This window comes from Molossus molossus, unplaced genomic scaffold (assembly GCF_014108415.1).
Source record: "Molossus molossus isolate mMolMol1 unplaced genomic scaffold, mMolMol1.p scaffold_m16_p_2, whole genome shotgun sequence".
NCBI lineage: Eukaryota > Metazoa > Chordata > Mammalia > Chiroptera > Molossidae > Molossus > Molossus molossus.
In genome coordinates this window covers 74,787,529-74,805,250 of record NW_023425355.1, presented here as the reverse complement: position 1 = coordinate 74,805,250, position 17,722 = coordinate 74,787,529, and the positions used below count along the sequence as shown (strand labels likewise).

Here is a 17,722-nt window from a genome sequence, read left to right as displayed (position 1 = left end):
GTTCCAATTGATTTCTAGTTTCATGCCATTGTGATCTGAGAAGATGCTTGATATGATTTCAATCTTCTTGAACTTGTAGAGATTTAGTTTGTGTCCTATCATGTGGTCTATCTTTGAGAATGTCCCATGTGCACTTGAGAAGAATGTGTATTCTGTATTTTTGAGGTGTAATTCTCTGTAGGTACCTATTAAATCCATTTGGTCTAGTGCTTCATTTAGAGTCTCTGTTTCTTTGCTAATTTTTTGTCTAGAGGATCTATCCAGTGCTGTCAATGGGGTGTTGAAGTCCCCTACTATTATTGTATTGTTGTTGATTTCTCCTTGGAAGTCCTCCAGAAGATTTTTAATATATTTTGGTGCTCTTATATTGGGTGCATATATGTTGATCAAGGTTATATCTTCCTGTTGGATAGATCCTTTCAATATTATATAGTGGCCTTCTTTGTCTCTAGTTATGGTCTTCATTTTGAAATCTATTTTATCAGATATGAGAATTGCTACCCCAGCTTTTTTTTACTTTCCATTTGCTTGGAGAATTTTTTTCCATCCCTTCACTTTCAACCTATGTGAGTCTTTTGTTGAGAGGTGGGTCTCTTGTAAACAACGTATAGATGAGTCATGCTTTCTTATCCAATCAGCTACTCTGTGTCTTTTTATGGGAGCATTCAATCCATTTATGTTTAAGGTGATTATTGATATGTACTTATTTATTGCCATTTTTGTTTAGTGTGGTCCTACTTTTCTTCCCATTTCTACTGCTAATTACAGCAGTCCTTTTAACATTTGTTGCAGTGCTGGTTTGCTGCTAATGTATTCCCTTAGCCTTTTTTTGTCTGGGAAGCTCTTTATTTGACCTTCTATTTTGAATGATAGCATTGCTGGGTAGAGTAGTCTTGGATTCAGATTCTTGTTTTTCATGACTTTGATTACTTCATGCCATTCTCTTCTGGCCTGTAGTGTTTCTTGTGAGAAGTCAGCTGAGAGCCTTATGGGGTTCCCTTTGTAGGTAACCTGTTGCTTATCTCCTACTGCTTTTAGGATTCTCTCTTTGTCTTTAATTGGTGGCATTTTAATTACTATGTGTCTTGGTGTGGGCCTGTTTGAGTTCTTCTTACTTGGGACTCTCTGTGCTTCTTGGACTTGAATGCCTTCTTCCTTCACCAAATTAGGGAAGTTTTCTGTCACTATTTTTTGGAATATATTCTCAATACCTTGCTCATTTTCTTCTTCTTCCCGGACTCCTATGATGCGAATATTATTACGTTTCCAGTGGTCCCATAGTTCTCTTAAGTTGTCTTCCTGTTTTTTAATAGTTTTTTCTGCTGGTTGATTTTTTTCTACCCTTTCTTCTAATTCACTGATCCGGTCGTCAGCTTCCTCTACTCTGCTTTTTACACCTTCCAATGTGTTTTTCATTTCTGATATGTCATTTTTTATATCTTCTTGTTGGTTTTTAATTTCCAATTGGCTTATTTTAAGTGTCTCTATGTCCTTATTTATGCTGTTCAGCTTCCTCAAGATCATGGCTCTGAATTCTAGCTCTGTTAACATGCCTAATTGCTCCACATTGATCTCATCTTTGGTGAAGGTCTCTTGCTCTTTGATTTGGCCTCTGTTTCTGTGTTTCACCATTTTGGCTATCACTGTGGGCTTTGGAGCCTGTCAAGGTCTCCCTGTGGATGTTGGTGTTCTGCTGTTTGTGGCTCCCTCTCCTGTGTTTAGGTGAGCATGGGAGGACCCACGTTGAATACCACTGTCAAGTCTTACTTTCCTGGTTAAAGTTGCCAGCCCAGGAAAGTTACTGTTATCCTCTAGCTTTTTGCCTGGAGGCTAGCAGTCTAGGTTACTTGATGAGTTTTGGGTTGTCAGTTTATTGAAAAACTCCCTCTGGTACTCAGCCAAGTGGCTTTCACGAGGGTGGGGCAGATGCTGGTTGTTAGTGAGCCTCAATTAGCAGTTCAATGGCCCACAGGGTGGGGTTGGATCTCCGAGGGAGGGGCTGCTGCCTCTCCTCAGAGCCCTAGGAAGGAGCAAGATGGCCACCATCCTGCGTGTCTGCACTCAGCCAAAGCTCTGAGCGTCCTCCAGATCCCGAGTGTCCCCACACAGCTCCAGTCCAGTCTGCCCTCCCTCTGCCAGAGCCCAAGGTGAGTGGCTGTGGCTGTTTCAGCCTCTGTCCCGGCTGCGTTGTGTAGCCACCTGGGAGTGTAACCCGAGGGCGCTGCTCCCAGCTAAGGCCGCTGCCGAGCTGCTGACCGTGGGCTCCCAGCCCCCGTCTCGTGCCTTCGCAAGCCTACCGGGATGGAGTTAGTGTCCCTTGTTGTATGGTCCTCACAAGCTGCTTTTCTGTTGGTTTTTCCCGTCGATTTGTCTGTGTTATAGTTGTAATTCCAGTTTGGTTCTGGGAGACGGTCTGTGTAGCTTCCGTTCACTCCGCTGCCATTTTTCCTCTCACCTCTCTATCCATTTTTAATTGGACTATTTGTTTTCCATTTGTTGAGCTGTATGAGCACTCTATATATATTGGAAATTAACCCCTTATCAGATATATCATTGGCAATTATGCAATCCCATACAGTGGGTCGCCTTTCCATTTTGAAGATTGTATCTTTTGCTGTGCAGAAGCTTTTGAGTTTGATGTAGTCCCTTGTGTTCATTTTTTCTTTGTTCCTGTTGCCTTAGGTGATGTATCAGTGAAAATTCTGCCGCGTATGATGTCTTAAATTTTGTTGCCTACAGTTTCTTCTAGAAGTTTTATTGATTCATGAGTCACATTTAAGTCTTTTATCCATTTTGAGTTTATTCTTGTGTATGGTGTAAGTAGATGGTCTAGTTTCATTTGTTTGCATGTAGCTGTCCAATTTTTCCAACACCATTTATTAAAGAGGCTGTCCTTACTCCACTCTATTTTATCAGATATGAGTATTGCTACCCCAGCTTTTTTTGCATTCTGTTTGCTTGAAAGATTTTTTTCCATCCCTTCACTTTCAATCTGTGTGAGTCTTTTATTGTGAGGTGTGTCTCTTGTAAACAACTCATATGTGAGTCATGCTTTCTTATCCAGTCAGCTACATTGTGTCTTTTCATTGGAGCATTCAAACCATTCACATTTAAGGTGATAATTGATATGCACTTATTTCTTGCCATTTTTGTTTAGTGTGTTTCTATTTTTCTTCCTATTTCCTGTACTTATTACAACAGTCCTTTTAGCATACCTTGCAGTGGTGGTTTGGTGTTAATATATTCCCTTAGTCTTTTTTTTTTTTTTTTTTTTTTTTTTTTAGTCTGGAAAGCTTTTTATTTGACCTTCTATTTTGAATGATACCCTTTCTGGATAGAGTAGTCTTGGATTCAGGTCCTTGTATTTCATCACCTTGATTACCTCATGCCATACCCTTCTGTCCTGTAGTGTTTCTATTGAGAAATCAGCTGAGAGCCTTATGGGGTTTCTTTTGTAGGCAACCTGTTGCTTATTTCTTGCTGCCTTTAGGATTCTCTCTTTGTCTTTAATTTTTGGCGTTTTAATTACTATGTGTCTTGGTGTGGGCCTGTTTGGGTTCTTCTTACCTGGTTCTCTCTGTGCTTCTTGAACTGGAGTGCCTTCTTCCTTCACCAAGTTAGGAAAGTTTTCTGTCACTATTTCTTCAAATATATTCTCTAACCCTTGCCTGTTTTATTCCTCTTCTGGGACTACAATTATGTGAATGTTATTGCATTTTCAGTTGTCCCACAGTTCTCTTAAGCTGTTTTCCTCTTTTTATTAATTGTGTTTTTTTTTATTTTTTTGTTTTCTGATTGGTTTATTTTTTCTACCCTGTTGTCTAATTTTCTTATCCGGTCCTCAGCTTCCTCTACTCTGCTGGTTAGTCCTCCAATGTGTTCTTAATTTCTACTGTGTCGTTCTCTATTTCCACTTAGTTGGTTATCAATATTTCTGTATCTTCACTCATGGTGCTGTTGTCCTTACTCATGCTTTTGAGCTTCCTCAAGATCATGGCTCTGAACTCTACCTCTGATAATTTGCTTAGCTACATTTCATTGATCTCATTTTTGATAGTGTTCTCTTGTTATTTCATTTGGGATTTGCTTCCTTGTTTCACCATTTTGGCTATTTCAGTGGGTTTTAGAGCCTGCCAAATTTTCCCTGTGGGTGTTGGTGTTCTTCTGTTTGTGGCTCCCTCTATTGGGTTGGATGAGCCTGGGTGTTCCCATGTTAAACACCACCGTCAAGTCTTCCTTTCCTGGGTAGATTTGTAAGCCCAGGAAAGGTTCAATTATCCTCTAGTGTTTTTCTGGTGGCTGGTAGTCCCAGTTATTCAGTGCCTTGGAATGTAGCCCTGGTGTTCTGCATAAGCAGATATCCAGAGTGTGGGATATATGCTGGTTATTAATAAGCTTCAATTTGCATATCTTTGCCTCACCTGGGAAAGGCTGAATCTCCGAGGTCGGGGCGTGGGTTACTGCTTATCCCCACAGCTTGGGGAAGGAGCACACTGGCCAGCGTCCTTTGTGGCCTCAACTCTGCAAAAACTTTGAGTGCCCTCCAAATCCCGGGTGTCCCCACAGAGTTTTAGCCCAGTCTGCCTTCTCTCTGCCGTAGCCCCCAGGTGAGTGGCTGTGGCTAGTTCGGCACTCTGTCCTGGCTCTCTGCATTGTGGAGTGATTTTGGTCTTTATTTCCCACGGGCACTGCTCACAGCTAAGACTGCTGGTGTCTCTGCGCTCCCAGCTAGCCACCCTCTTGTGTCTCCGCATATCCTACCAGTGTCCCTGGTTATATGGTCCTGTCCTGCTGCTTTTCTGTTGCTTTTTTTTCGAGGATTTGTCTTTATTTTGGTTGTAATTCCCATTAGGTCCTGGGAGATCCTCTGAGTAGCTTCTATTCACTCCGCCTTTTTTTTTTTCACATCTTCTATGCCTGTCTGTGTTCAGCTGGGTCTCACAGGCTTTCCTGGTACCCCAGCACCCTGCAGGTTCCATGGGTAGCTGGATGGCAGCCCCTGCTGTGTCTTGCAGGCCTTTCTGGTGTTGCAGCATCCCTCAGATCAGGAAGGTAACTACATTACACAATCCCTGCTGTGTCGCTCAGGCCTCTCTGGTGCTTCAGCACCCCGGAGGTCCCATGGTTAACTGGATAGCACAGTCCCTGCTGGGTCACACAGGCCTCTCTGGTGCCCCCACACCCTGCAGGCCCCATGGGCTGGCAGCTGGATAGCACCTGTCTCTCTTGGGTTGGCTTCCCACTGTTCTTGTGAGCTACTGGACTGCACAGGCCTCTGTGGAGCCCCAGGTCCTGCCGCTGGAGTCTGGGGAGTGCTGTTGCCCTTTGGGGCTGAACTCCTGCTCAGCTTGTGTTGTAGTTTTTGGGGATGGGTCTCAGCTGCTGGTCTGTGCTTCTGTTGCCTGGTAATAGATGTCTCCTCCCCAGTCTCTGTTGCTGGGGCTATATCTTGACTCTGATTGTGATGCTACTATGGGGGATGGTGCTGGGCTCCAGACTGACTGCGGCTTCTGCGACTGGCACCTTGGGAGCTCCACTACAGTGCAACTGTCTGTGTTGACACAGAGTGTCCACTTGTCTGATGGTGCCATGTGCGTTGTTGGGCTCAGATTGCTGGGCCCTAACCGCTCCCACTGCCTCCTCCCAGGGAAGTCCCGGGATCCTCCAAAATGGTGGGTCCTCTCCAAGGTAGGGAGAAGCGCTCTGAAGGGCTGCTTACCATGGTCTCCAGCTGTTCCTATCCACCGCACAGGGACTTTTTGCTCTGAGTCTCTGCACTGCTCGGGTTTCATGGCCCACCTTCACGTCTTCTCACACTCTTTCACACACTCGCTCACTCTCTCACACACTCACCCTCCCTCTGTTCCTGCCTGCCGCCATCTTCTAGACCCTTTTTTGTAAAAAAAATTGATTCCATAAGTGAAAAAGGACCTTGAAAGAAGATTATTCATTCATTGATTTTTCCCTGGTTTTCTAGATATGTACTACCAGAAGGAATCACATATTTCACGTTTCTGGAGCTCTAAATTTTTCAGAGCTTCTTATGCATACATTATCTCATTGGATCCCCGAAGGACAAATTCAGTAAGGTCATCAGGCTGGTATATTTTCCCTCACATTTTACAAAAAGCAAAGTAATTAATTTAACTGAAATATTTAGTTATTTACAGACCTGAAGACCAACAGTGTAAACCTTATACTTGGTTAGCAGGAAATCTCTTTATTCTTGCAGCTTAAGCACTATTTTGTCTTTATTATTCCCTCTTCTCTTCCTCCCTCTCTTCCTTTCCTCCTTCCTTCCCTTATAACCATACTTTTCTCTTCCTCCATCTTCAGTTTTTTAAATTGAATTTATTGGTAGGCAGCTTTCCTCTTTTTATCACCTACTCTTTCTACCTTTTCAGGAAAGTTTGAACTTGTCAGTCTCTGCTATAAAACAGCTGTTTTTTATATAGTGCCATGTTTAACCCCTTTTGAATATGTACAAGGGAGCTTGCAGGTTCTCTTTATATGATATTGAATTATTTCACTTATTTATTCCATCACATGTGTATTGATCATTGTCTATAAGCTAGACCTTACTCTAGGAGCTGCCTCAAGTATCCTACAGTACAGAGGATATATTAATGAACAAACTATTCTCTGTTTATCATGAATTAATAATTTTGCTTAGCTACAGTGTACTGGGTGAGGGTTGATTCCTTCTTCCCCAGCCTCTCCCTTCCCATGTTTTGATCTTGTAATAATGAAATTTATGCACATCAAATATACTGTGGGAGAGAATAACAAAGTCCTGAATATAACAATTAATCCTAGATTTTGAAATCACTGATAAAGGGGAAGCCTACATAGAGAATAGAGGTAGTTACAGTGTTACCTCCATGGGTATGATTTATAATTTAAGGTTCTATTCTTTTTTAACAGAATTGAAAATCTAATTTTAATCTGCATATAATTTTCATTAGACTTGGAAATAATTGATGTGTGCAAGTCAGACCTGCTTAAATAACCCGCTAACTTTAAATCTAGAAAATTAAGTGTCATCAGAACACAGCTAAGAGTTAGAAGAGTGACCCTTGCGATCGGCAGTAATTGTTAAATTAATTGAATTGTTGAGGCACTGAAAATGTGACTGGAAGCAGAAAGAAAAGCAAAGGAGGGGAGAGGATTAAAGGGGAAAATAGACTAAGGAGGGGAGAGGATTAAAGGGGAAAATAGATTAATTGTAGTATGTTTCTAGAGCCTGCTGAAAAGAGGATATTATGTGTTACTAGGTTCATTTTTAAAAGTTTATTAAAATGCCCACTCATATTATAAATTGTTTTTATTTCTTGTTTTGTGATGCCTGCTTTACAAAATGTTACATATGAATAAAACCAAATATACTGAGAACATTAATCTATACCAGAATGTGTGCACTTGGCATAGCATAAACATATATGAAAGACTATACTTACTGTGAAATATTGTTATCTCAGGCTTTGTTTAACATCTAGGGGCATAGTCCTGTCATTTTATGTATGGACAACCTCGGTGCATTCTTTTGCTCTCTCAAGATCCAAGGGAATCAGTGCAACCCATGTAAAAATATTCCTTTTAAGAGAAATGTGTTAAAAGGAAACCTAATATACATGGCAATCCTCAAAGCTTGACATTCTACTGAGATACAGACTCAAATGAAACACTGCCACTCTATCGGTGGGACCATAGCTGAAAATACAAAGCATGGGGGAAAGTATGAAAAATCTGCTATTGATGCCTATGCTTGCCAAATTGCTTCTTTTAATCAGTGAGGCATTTAGGCCCTGGCCGGTTTAGCTCAGTGATTAGAGTGTTGGCCCATGGTCCAGAGAGACCCGGGTTCTGTTCCTGCTAAGGGCAGGTACCTCGGTTGCAGTTTGCCTCTGGCCCCGGTTGGGGTTGTGTGGATGGCAACCACTTGATGTGTCTCTCTCATGTCAATGTTTCTCTCTCTCTCTTCCTCCCTTTCCCCCTCCTGCTCTGTCTGAAGATAAATGCAAAAATGTCCTCAGGTAAAGATAAAAATAAATTTAAAAAAAGAAGGCATTTGGTCATCGTGTGTATCTTTTGGTATTCTAGATGTATTTAAGGCACTGAGATGACATTAATTATATATGGATATATTTTAGCCCTCACCTTTTTGGTTATGGCTACTGAGAATGTAGCTACACATTGCCTCAAAATGGCATGGCACTTAGTTGGCTCCCTTCAGGGAAGCCACCATCACAACCCATGCTCCTTCTGACTTGGCTCAAATTCCCGAGAGCAGAGAGGTATTGCATCCTTCTCTGTACTTTGCTGTTAGTGCCAGAGGCAACCCAGGGCACTATTGCTTCTTTTTTTTTTTTTTCTTTTTTCTTTTTTTTTTGTGGTACGTGCCTCTAGTGGGAACTAAACCCGGGACTCTCTGGTCCGCAGGCCATTGCTCGACCACTAAACCAAACTGGCCAGGGCTATTGATTCTTCTGACACTAACAGAGAATAGTAATTTGCACAGGTCCAAAGTCTTTTGTTCTGGGACAAAGATGTTTTCTGGCACACCATTGGATCTGGTGGTTAATTGCAAATAACATTACTGATTGTGTAAATACTTTCTTTACTTGATTCTCAAAGTCTGTGTGTAGGTCTAAGATTCCTGGAAAGGACAGCTGACCATTATCATTTGTGGCTGCAAGTATTGTCCAGTATGCCCTATTGACCTGATACAGAGGGTTTCACATGTTTTTGTTGTTGTTGTTGTTGTTGTTATTGTTTTTTCCCCTCACCAGTGATAGTTCAACCTCTAAATAACTATGTCTCCTTAATAGTGAGTAAACTGGTAAAAGGAAGTGCTAGACCTTGCTTCTGGATATGCTCATTCTGAAAATATGGATTATTGATTCCTTACCCAACATATAATCATTGTAACTAGGTGGTATGTATTTCTTAGAAAAAAAAGGTTCAATATTCACCAGCTGGGGAGTATTATCCTAAGTGAAATAAGCCAGTCAGAGAAATACAAGTGTCACGTGATCTCACTTATCTGTGGAATCTAATGAACAACATAAACTGACAAACAAAATAGAAACAGACACAGGGGTACAGAGAACAGACTGGCAGCTGTTCAGACAGGAGGGAGGTTGTGAAGCTGAATGAGAAAAGGTGAAGGGATTAAGTAAAAAAAAAAGAACTCATAGAAACAGACAACAGTATGGTGGAGGAAGGTAGAAGAGGGTATAAGGGGATAAATGGTGATAGAAGAATACTTGACTTGGCATGGTAAACATACAATACAGTGTACAGATAATGTATTGCAGAATTGTATACCTGAAACCTATATAATTTTATTAACCAATGGCACCCCAATAAATTCAATTTTAAAAAGTAGTAGAAATTATTTATTTAATAAATACCCCAGAAAAAATAAAACTTTGAACACACACGCGTGCACGTGATACACACACACACGGTACACACACGGTTCAATATTCACTGAAAAAGAACTATTTTGAACTTCAGTAAGAAGAGAAATGATGCAGAGAGACAGACTGATTATTTCATGAACTAAAAAGATGTTATTTCTCTGAAAAAAGAAAGATATGCAAGAGATAAACAACTTTTAAGAGAAATCAATGCATAAAAAGTTTTAAGATATAAAGCCCCTTTTCTTTTGTACTCATACTAAGTAATTTCTTGGTGTCTGTTCAGGGAATGCTTGACATCTTTTTAGTTCATTGATTCATTTATTTATTTTTCACACATTACATAGAAATCAAGCTTCTTCTGCCTATTTATTCCAACACTAGATAAAATGACAGTGTCACAGACATAGAACAGAACACTTCTTTGATTGCTTCTACAGTCTTTTTACCCTCATTTTCCTCCCTTTCTACTGAGGTTTTAGTCCAAATTTAGTGGTGATGACTAATAAATTGCCAGGTTGTGACAGAGCATTCAGTTCACTGTATCCTTCTTTCCATTTTCTAGTAGTTGTAACAATTTCCAAGTTTTTCCTCCTAATGTTGTAGGTGCTAGTATCTGTGTAGTAGCTGTTATTTGTAACAGACACTAAGTAATGCACAAATGATCTGATTTCAGTATTAGGGAAAATTCCCTGCAGACTTTTTACTGGTTGATACTTCTGAATCCTGGAATTTGCAATACTTAAATCTGAATCTCTGAAATTCAAATCCGATAAACAATAATCAGTGGTCTACTGTGTGCTAAGTAATATGACCAGCCATTTATGAAGGTGTAAGGTGGATTCAGAAATAAGACAAGTCTGCTGCTGTTTGGAGCCAATCGAGCATGAGCCTGAGTCACAGGGCAAAGCTGGAGATCTAGCTAGAGTTTGTGAAAGCACAAATACAACTACTCTGACTGAAAGAGATCAAATGTGATTACAGAGGAAGTCATATTTGAGCAAGGCCTTGAGGAATGAGGGGGAAGCCAGTAGATAGAGATAGAATTACATTCTAAAATGAATGGCATCTGTAAAGGTCCAAAGCCACGCACAGTGCTGTGGTAAAAGATGAAACTGAAGCCATGGTTGTGACAGAATTGTGGAGAATTTTAAATGTAACATCAAGTTGTCATTTTTATTAGAGGCATGGTGATATCGTCAAAAGTTCCTGAGGAATAGAACTTTGTGTTAGGAGGGAAATCTTTTAGCAGAAGGGGAGAGACGAGTTGGCAAGTTATTACAGCAGGCCAGTGAAGAGGTAATAAGGGGACAAACTAGAGCAGTGGCAATGGGAATGGAAGGTCAAGATCATGGACTGGGGGAGCATGTGGAAGAACATTAAGGTCCCTGAAAGTTTTAAGTTATAGCAATTGTCAGGATAGTGGACTGTGATTACTGAGACAGGGGACACAGAAAGTGGAGTTTAGAGAAGTTTAGCTCTGTGCTTCAAATATTATTATTCTTTTTCTGTTTTGAATTTCTACCCATCCTTCAAGGCTCAGATGCAGTAATACCATATTTGTAAATCCCACCACTCCCCAGTCCCCCAATCAGAATTGTCAGGTTTTCTCTATTCTCACACAACATCTCCTTCATGCCTCCTTTTCTGTACTCAATGGCAGCAAAACCTGTGTCCAGGTTATTTAGGTATATGTCTGACTCCTGAAAATATATGATAAGATTTCTGAGGCCACATCCTATTCATCTATAAAGTTTAATATCACTCAAGCATATAATGGATTGTCAGAATATGTGTGTATATGAATGGACAAATGAATAAATGAGTAAATGAATGAATGCTGTGATCACACAAGACTTTAAATGCAACCCTTTTTTGGGACCTGCCTTAGAGAACACAATGATCTCACCTCATCATGTTGTAATCAGTCATATAGTATGTTGATATGAATGCACAGAATTACTCACCTAAAGCACATGTGTTATTCACCATATTTATTTTTGAATGAATTTTGACTCTTTATGAATCTAAAATCCACTCTCCAACAATGAGATTTTCCCTTCAAAATGGTGATTTAATTCCCAATGGATTTTAGCAACATTCTGTGCAATTGTCCTCATCACTGGAGGGAATGAGGAGACTTTGTGTCAAATATCTTTGTAGGCATTCCTTGGCTTTCCCTAATGTTGAAAATCCTACAGAGAGTTGTTTTCACAGCCCATCAACAGAACATTTTGGTTCCTACAACATAATAGTTTTCTTGGAAGTATGTTTCTTCTTGGGTAGGTTGAATGTAGGTGAATCTTTTTAGGATTTATCAAGTGTGTCCCAGGCAGAAATAAATCCAAAATATGATTAAAGTCTGTGGACTCTGCCTGCCAGATGTGAATCAGTGAGATTATTGAGACAGATTTTGTGGATTCCCAGGAAAAAAATATGTTCAATTGTTTAACTTTCAGAGAAAAACAGCTCCAATTTGAGGAATCTGCCCCTCTTTGCATAAGTGATTCTATGAGAGTGCTTTAGATCCTGTTCTTGAGGTAGTGTACATTGCTTAGAATGATATCTCATACAAAAGTGAAGGAAAGTAGGACCATGGAGGCATTGTTAAGAAAGGACTGGCGTCCAGAAAGTTTGCACTATTTTTATAAGGTGGTATATTTTAGGGTTTTATCAAAAGTTATTCCTGATAACAACTCAGCAAATGAGCAAAAATCTAATGTCTTTCTTGGTGCCACTGTCACATGTAGCTTTAGTTAGCATTTTCTTCATTATCTTTCACTCTTAGTAGATCCTCGTCTACTCTGTGGATTACTTAGGGATCAAAATTTGCTGTTCATTTTACTTTGTTTATAAATGGCCATTTTAAATAGCTGTTCATTGCATACACAGTCATACACAAAACTTGAAAGAAGGTTTCTGTTTCGTTTTTTGTTTCTGAAATAGTCAATTGAGTCAGGAGCCCTTCATTTGTATGGGCAAGTCCAAAGAAAACATGATCAAGCATGTGGTGGAATATTACATTCCAGGGTTGAGAGTCTGCTGGGCTTCTCTCTCATGTCTACTTATAAAATCACTACAAATTCCTTGCTTCTATATTGATTTGCTTGTAAACATTACTGTAAGGTAAAAATGGGGGTGAGGAGGAAGTTATTTTTTAAGTCAAGGTCCAATGATCTAAAAAAAAAAAAAAATCAATTTGGTTTACCTAAAAATAAAAGGCATCCTTTCTTTGTAGCATCCTCTGAAAATATAGGCAGCCAACATTGTAACACAGATTTCAGTTTGGGGGGATTAAAAATTATAGTTTATATTAATTGGAAAATCTATTAAAATTAAGTACAAGGACTGAATGTTTATTTTCTCATATTTAATCCTTAAGGAAACAAAGCTGCATGTGACAGCTTTATGCTTGTCTTTTTTATCTTTGGCTCTTGTATTTGTCAGATATATTATACTTATCTGACTGGTTGTAATTTTCCCATTATCTTATTACACAGAGAGCTAATCATTGGTCAATAGCACTTGCACTTAGTGTTTTTTCTAAAGCATCACACAAAACACTATATATAGCCTTGTTTTCCAATGATAATAGTTTATGCTGTTAAAATAGAACACAATCATACAAGCTTTAACAAAGTATGTTCTTAACTTCTAAAGGGCAATATCACATGATTCTCCTTGAAATTCATAGCTATAAATATTGAGCTTTAGTTTATTTACTTTTCTTGTAGGAACATTTCACACTTGAGTGCAAATTTAAAGAATCCGTGTTTGAAAATTATTACGTGACATATTCATCAATGATATACCGCCAGCAGCAGTCAGGCCGAGGGTGGTATCTGGGTTTGAACAAAGAAGGAGAAATCATGAAAGGAAACCATGTGAAGAAAAACAAGCCTGCAGCTCACTTTCTGCCCAAACCACTGAAAGGTAAGCTTGATGTTATAGGAGCTATGCATTAAATGAGTATGTATTTAAATCAGTCCCTTATCACACTTTTGAAAATGGAACATACTTCTTCTACATTAAGGCACTTATACAAAATTTAGTAACATTTTAAATATTTAAAACCTTAAAGCAGCAACAGTAGCATCTTTATTTTAATTTTCCCTTAGGATCTACATGTAATAACACCTTACTTGTATGGAAATAGTTTAATTGCTAATTCAAGACAGCCAAGAACCTCAAATTATGCCAGAATGGTCACTGGGCAGAAAAACAGATGCTTAGACATGTATACACTTAACACTCATTGGAAAACTCCCTGGACACTCCCTAGGGGCCAAACAATATTGTCCCAACAATTTTCATTCATAGTTTTATTTTCTAGTCATTATTAGCAGATTAATAGCAAATTAGAAAGGGTGGACGATAGGAATGAGCTACAAAAGACTGGGATGTTATTGTTTTTTTTGGGGGGGTTGTCCTCACTCGAGGACATTTTTCAATTTTTTGTTCAGATGGAGTGGGAGAGAGAGAGAAACATCGACGTGAAAAGGACACACCAAGTGGTTGCCACCCCCACAACCCAACCAGGGCTGGGGACAAACTGCAACCAAGATACGTGCCCCTAGAGGGAACCGAACCCGGATCTCTCTGGACCGCAGGCCAACGCTCCAACCCCTGATCCAAACCAGCCAGGGCAAGACTGGGATGTTAAAAGTAGCAGGACATGGTGGAGAAGTAATAGAAAATGCAGGCAAAGCATAGCAAGACCTCCAAGAGGTTAAAGGGCCTGGGGTTAAACTTGGGTTTCAAGTAGGACAGACTGCTCAGTCAATCAATACAGCACTGCTTCACAGCACAATTTTTTTTTTTTTTTTTTTTGGAGCCAGACTACTTGGATTCAAATCCCAGCTTTACCCTTTACTAACCAAATGGTCCTGGAGAGATTATTGTCATGTGTATGCCTCAAGCTCCTTATCTGTAAAATATGGATAAGAGACGGTATGTGAGAGGATTCTTACGTGGATTAAAAGAGATATGAATTGGGAGCACTTAGAACAGTATTTAGCATATTGTAAGTGCTCCATAAACATAAGCTAGTACTGCATAACAATAATTATATTTACCATTTACTGCATTAAGAATTGTGATAATATTTAGACTCTTTGGGAGTATTATTTTAAAGCATGAGAGAAATCAGCATTTTAAAATATTTTTAACATTTGGCTTGCACAGCATGCTCTAGACCAGCGGTTCTCAACCTGTGAGTTGCGACCCCTTTGGGGGTCGAACAACCCTTTTACAGGGGTCGCCTAAGACATAACAGTAGCAAAATAACCGTTATGAGGTAGCAACAAAAATAATTTTATGGTTGGGGGCCACCACAACATGAGGAACTGTATTAAAGTGTCGCAGCATTAGGAAGGTTGAGAACCACTGCTCTAGACCATATTTAAACTTATAAAAGCTTTATTAAATCTATTTTTCATCAATCCTCCCATATACATAACTGTAAGTGATGGAAATTAGGTATTATAATTCTTTACACATGGTTTCACCAAAAGTAGATTTTGTTTAATCTTATGCAGTCCACTTCCTACTAAGTCCGTGAAAGCAGCATTTTTCATGTTTGGCCTAAAGTACAGAAGAAAAGTTGAGGACCAGTGTGGTATACTCATTCAAAGGCTTTTGACACCCTTTCTCTGTGCTTTTCAGTGGCCATGTACAAGGAGCCTTCACTACACGATCTCACAGAGTTCTCCCGATCCGGAAGTGGAACCCCAACCAAAAGCAGAAGTGTCTCTGGAGTGCTGAATGGAGGCAAATCCATGAGCCACAATGAATCAACGTAGCCAGTGAGGGCAAAACAAGGGCTCTGTAACAGAACCTTACTCCAGGTGCTGTTGAATTCTTCTAGCAGTCCTTCACCCAAAAGTTCAAATGTGTCAATGACATTTACCAAATAAATGGGCAGAGTTCACTATTCTTCACTATTCTATCTGCCATTAAACTTTTGTCATTCAGACTAAAGCCCCATAATTTAGATTGAGCTTGTGCAAAAGAATACTTAGCATTATCAGTGAACTAAATCCAGGAGAAGGACTGCCCAATTTTCTCATGATCTCACTTATAATTTGGGAATGACAAACCACAATCGTTTCACAGCACTGATGCTGATAAAAATTTGGCCTCCAAGCAAGAAAATTTTAAATACCACAATTGCTCTTCAAAAACAAAACAAGATTAACCACTTAAATGTTTTGTAGGGGCAAACAAAATTATGTGAACTGTGTTATTTTCTTGGCTTAATGTTTTCTATCTATGCTTGATTCAAATGCATTATTTACTTTGGTATAGTGCAACTTTCTGATATCTGAAATTCAGTGGTTCTGTTGACTCTGTCACTTAATCCAAATCAACCAAATTCAGGGTTGGATCTGAATTGGCATCTCAGGCTCAAGGTAACAGTGTTTTTGTGATTTTACCTTTTTTTTTTTTTAGATTTGTAGTATTCTGGTCATGTTCTTATGCTATACTTTGTGTGCAGAAATTGAATTGCATTGTCAACCCAAGTCAGTAAAGATTACTTAAACAACAAAATATTATTCTCAAGTGTAGATTTCTCTTAATTCCATTTGTGTTATCATGTTAAACTACTGTTGTGGTTTCTTCTGTAAAGACAGGAATTGTGGAACTGTGATGTTGTCTTTTGTGTTGTTAAAATAACAAATGTCTCATCTCTATGTGTATGAGTCCTCTTGTTATTGTATTTGGCACGCGAATATTGTATACAAGGAAATATTAAGACTGGTTACCCCTAAACAACATATACTTATACTTGCTTCTGGAAAAGTGTTTAAGACTTAGCTAGGTTTCCATTTACATCTTCATATCTGTTGCATGGAAGCAAGTTGGAATCTTGGCATAGAGTTGCATGATATGTAAGATTTTGTGCATTAATAATTGTTAAAATCTGTGTTCCAAAAGTGGACATGGCACGTACAGGCAGTTTTCTGTCCTGTACACAAAAACATTACAAAAATATTTAATATTTATTGTTGTATACCCAAATATGCACCGAATAAACTCTTTATATTCATTCAAAGAAAACTTATTTAACATGTCTTTGTTGAGTATCTATTACCACGAACTGGAGTTAAATGTTGAATTTTACATGAGATCACTGCCCTCAGATAATCTACAATCTAGAGATTCATATTAACACGAACCCTCTTTAAAGTGTGTTTGTTGTACTAGTTATTATATTTGGACTTCAGATTGGAACCAAAATTCTTGTTCCCATTCAGTGATGGAATTGTACAAATGAGACCTATGTTCTAGTATTCTCTATGGCATTCACACTATTTTCCCTTTCTGTTGCTCATTTTATGGGTAGAGGGAAGACGTAGGAATAAACATCTAAGGTCCTTCTCACCTTCGAGAGCTGAAAGGAAATGTAAACAGTTTTAATGTTGTTGACTATTCACTAGTTCCCCAAAGCTGCCATTGCCTGGCAATGCATGTTTCAGGAGTAGTTGATATATGAGAGTAAAAGTGGAGAAACAGGTAAAACATAATTGAATGATTCTTTGCAGGACATCCATCAAATAAAATTACTGGGACCCACAATCAGCATGCTTTTGTACAGAGAAGCTGCCCAATTCTAAGGTATTTCCAGCCACATCCAACAGGAACTCTGAGCCCCATCAAGTTGTGATTCCATCTTAAGCCCTCATCCTGCCTGAGTTTTAAAGTCTACCTGCATGAAGTGCAAACTCAGGTATCTTTGTACCATGTACCAGAAGTAGACTCACTCAACCCTGTCCCCTATTAAATCTTGCTAATTTTTAATCAGAGAGAAGAGTGCATTGTCTCCCTCTTGCTCCAAGGACTTTAAGGTTTGGTTTATTGACTATTTTGTTGCTGCATTGGTTTCGTCATTGTTCTGGAAGAGCATAGATCTGCTGGTAATAAACAAATCTGTACATTGGTGTCTCAAGGAAGCCTGGCATCAATAAGAGGTGGTCAAAATACCCCAGAAAGATCCTTTACTGCCAGCATTTTTCTTGAGCTGCCTCAAGTTGTTTTTAACAGAAAGTGGTGTTTATATAAATCTGCAATCAAATAGTTGCCAAAAACAAAAAAACAAAAACTCCCTACAAGTGATAATGTTTTCACATTTTCATTACACACACACACACAAAATATTTCTTATGAAAGACTATATTAGCCCTGCCACGTGTTTGATGAAAGAATAGTTTTGGAAAGCAGTGCAAAGATTACTGGCCCTCAAACCTTTTGTACACATCAGAAACACCTGAAGGGCTTATAAGACTCACCTTGCTCAACCC

The 17,722-nt window shown here is 39.1% G+C and overlaps 1 protein-coding gene across 1 annotated transcript in view; it reads left to right on the top strand.

Moving 5' to 3' along the window:
- Nucleotides 1-16,481, top strand: part of FGF13 (fibroblast growth factor 13) — a 143,243-nt gene extending 126,762 nt beyond the window's left edge. Inside the window, exons 4-5 of the mRNA XM_036270657.1 lie at nt 13,157-13,355; nt 15,087-16,481. Of these exons, the coding sequence (XP_036126550.1) occupies nt 13,157-13,355; nt 15,087-15,223 (336 nt within the window). The 3' untranslated portion in view covers nt 15,224-16,481. The remainder of the gene's footprint in view (nt 1-13,156; nt 13,356-15,086) is intronic.
- The last annotated feature ends 1,241 nt before the right edge of the window (nt 16,482-17,722 follow it).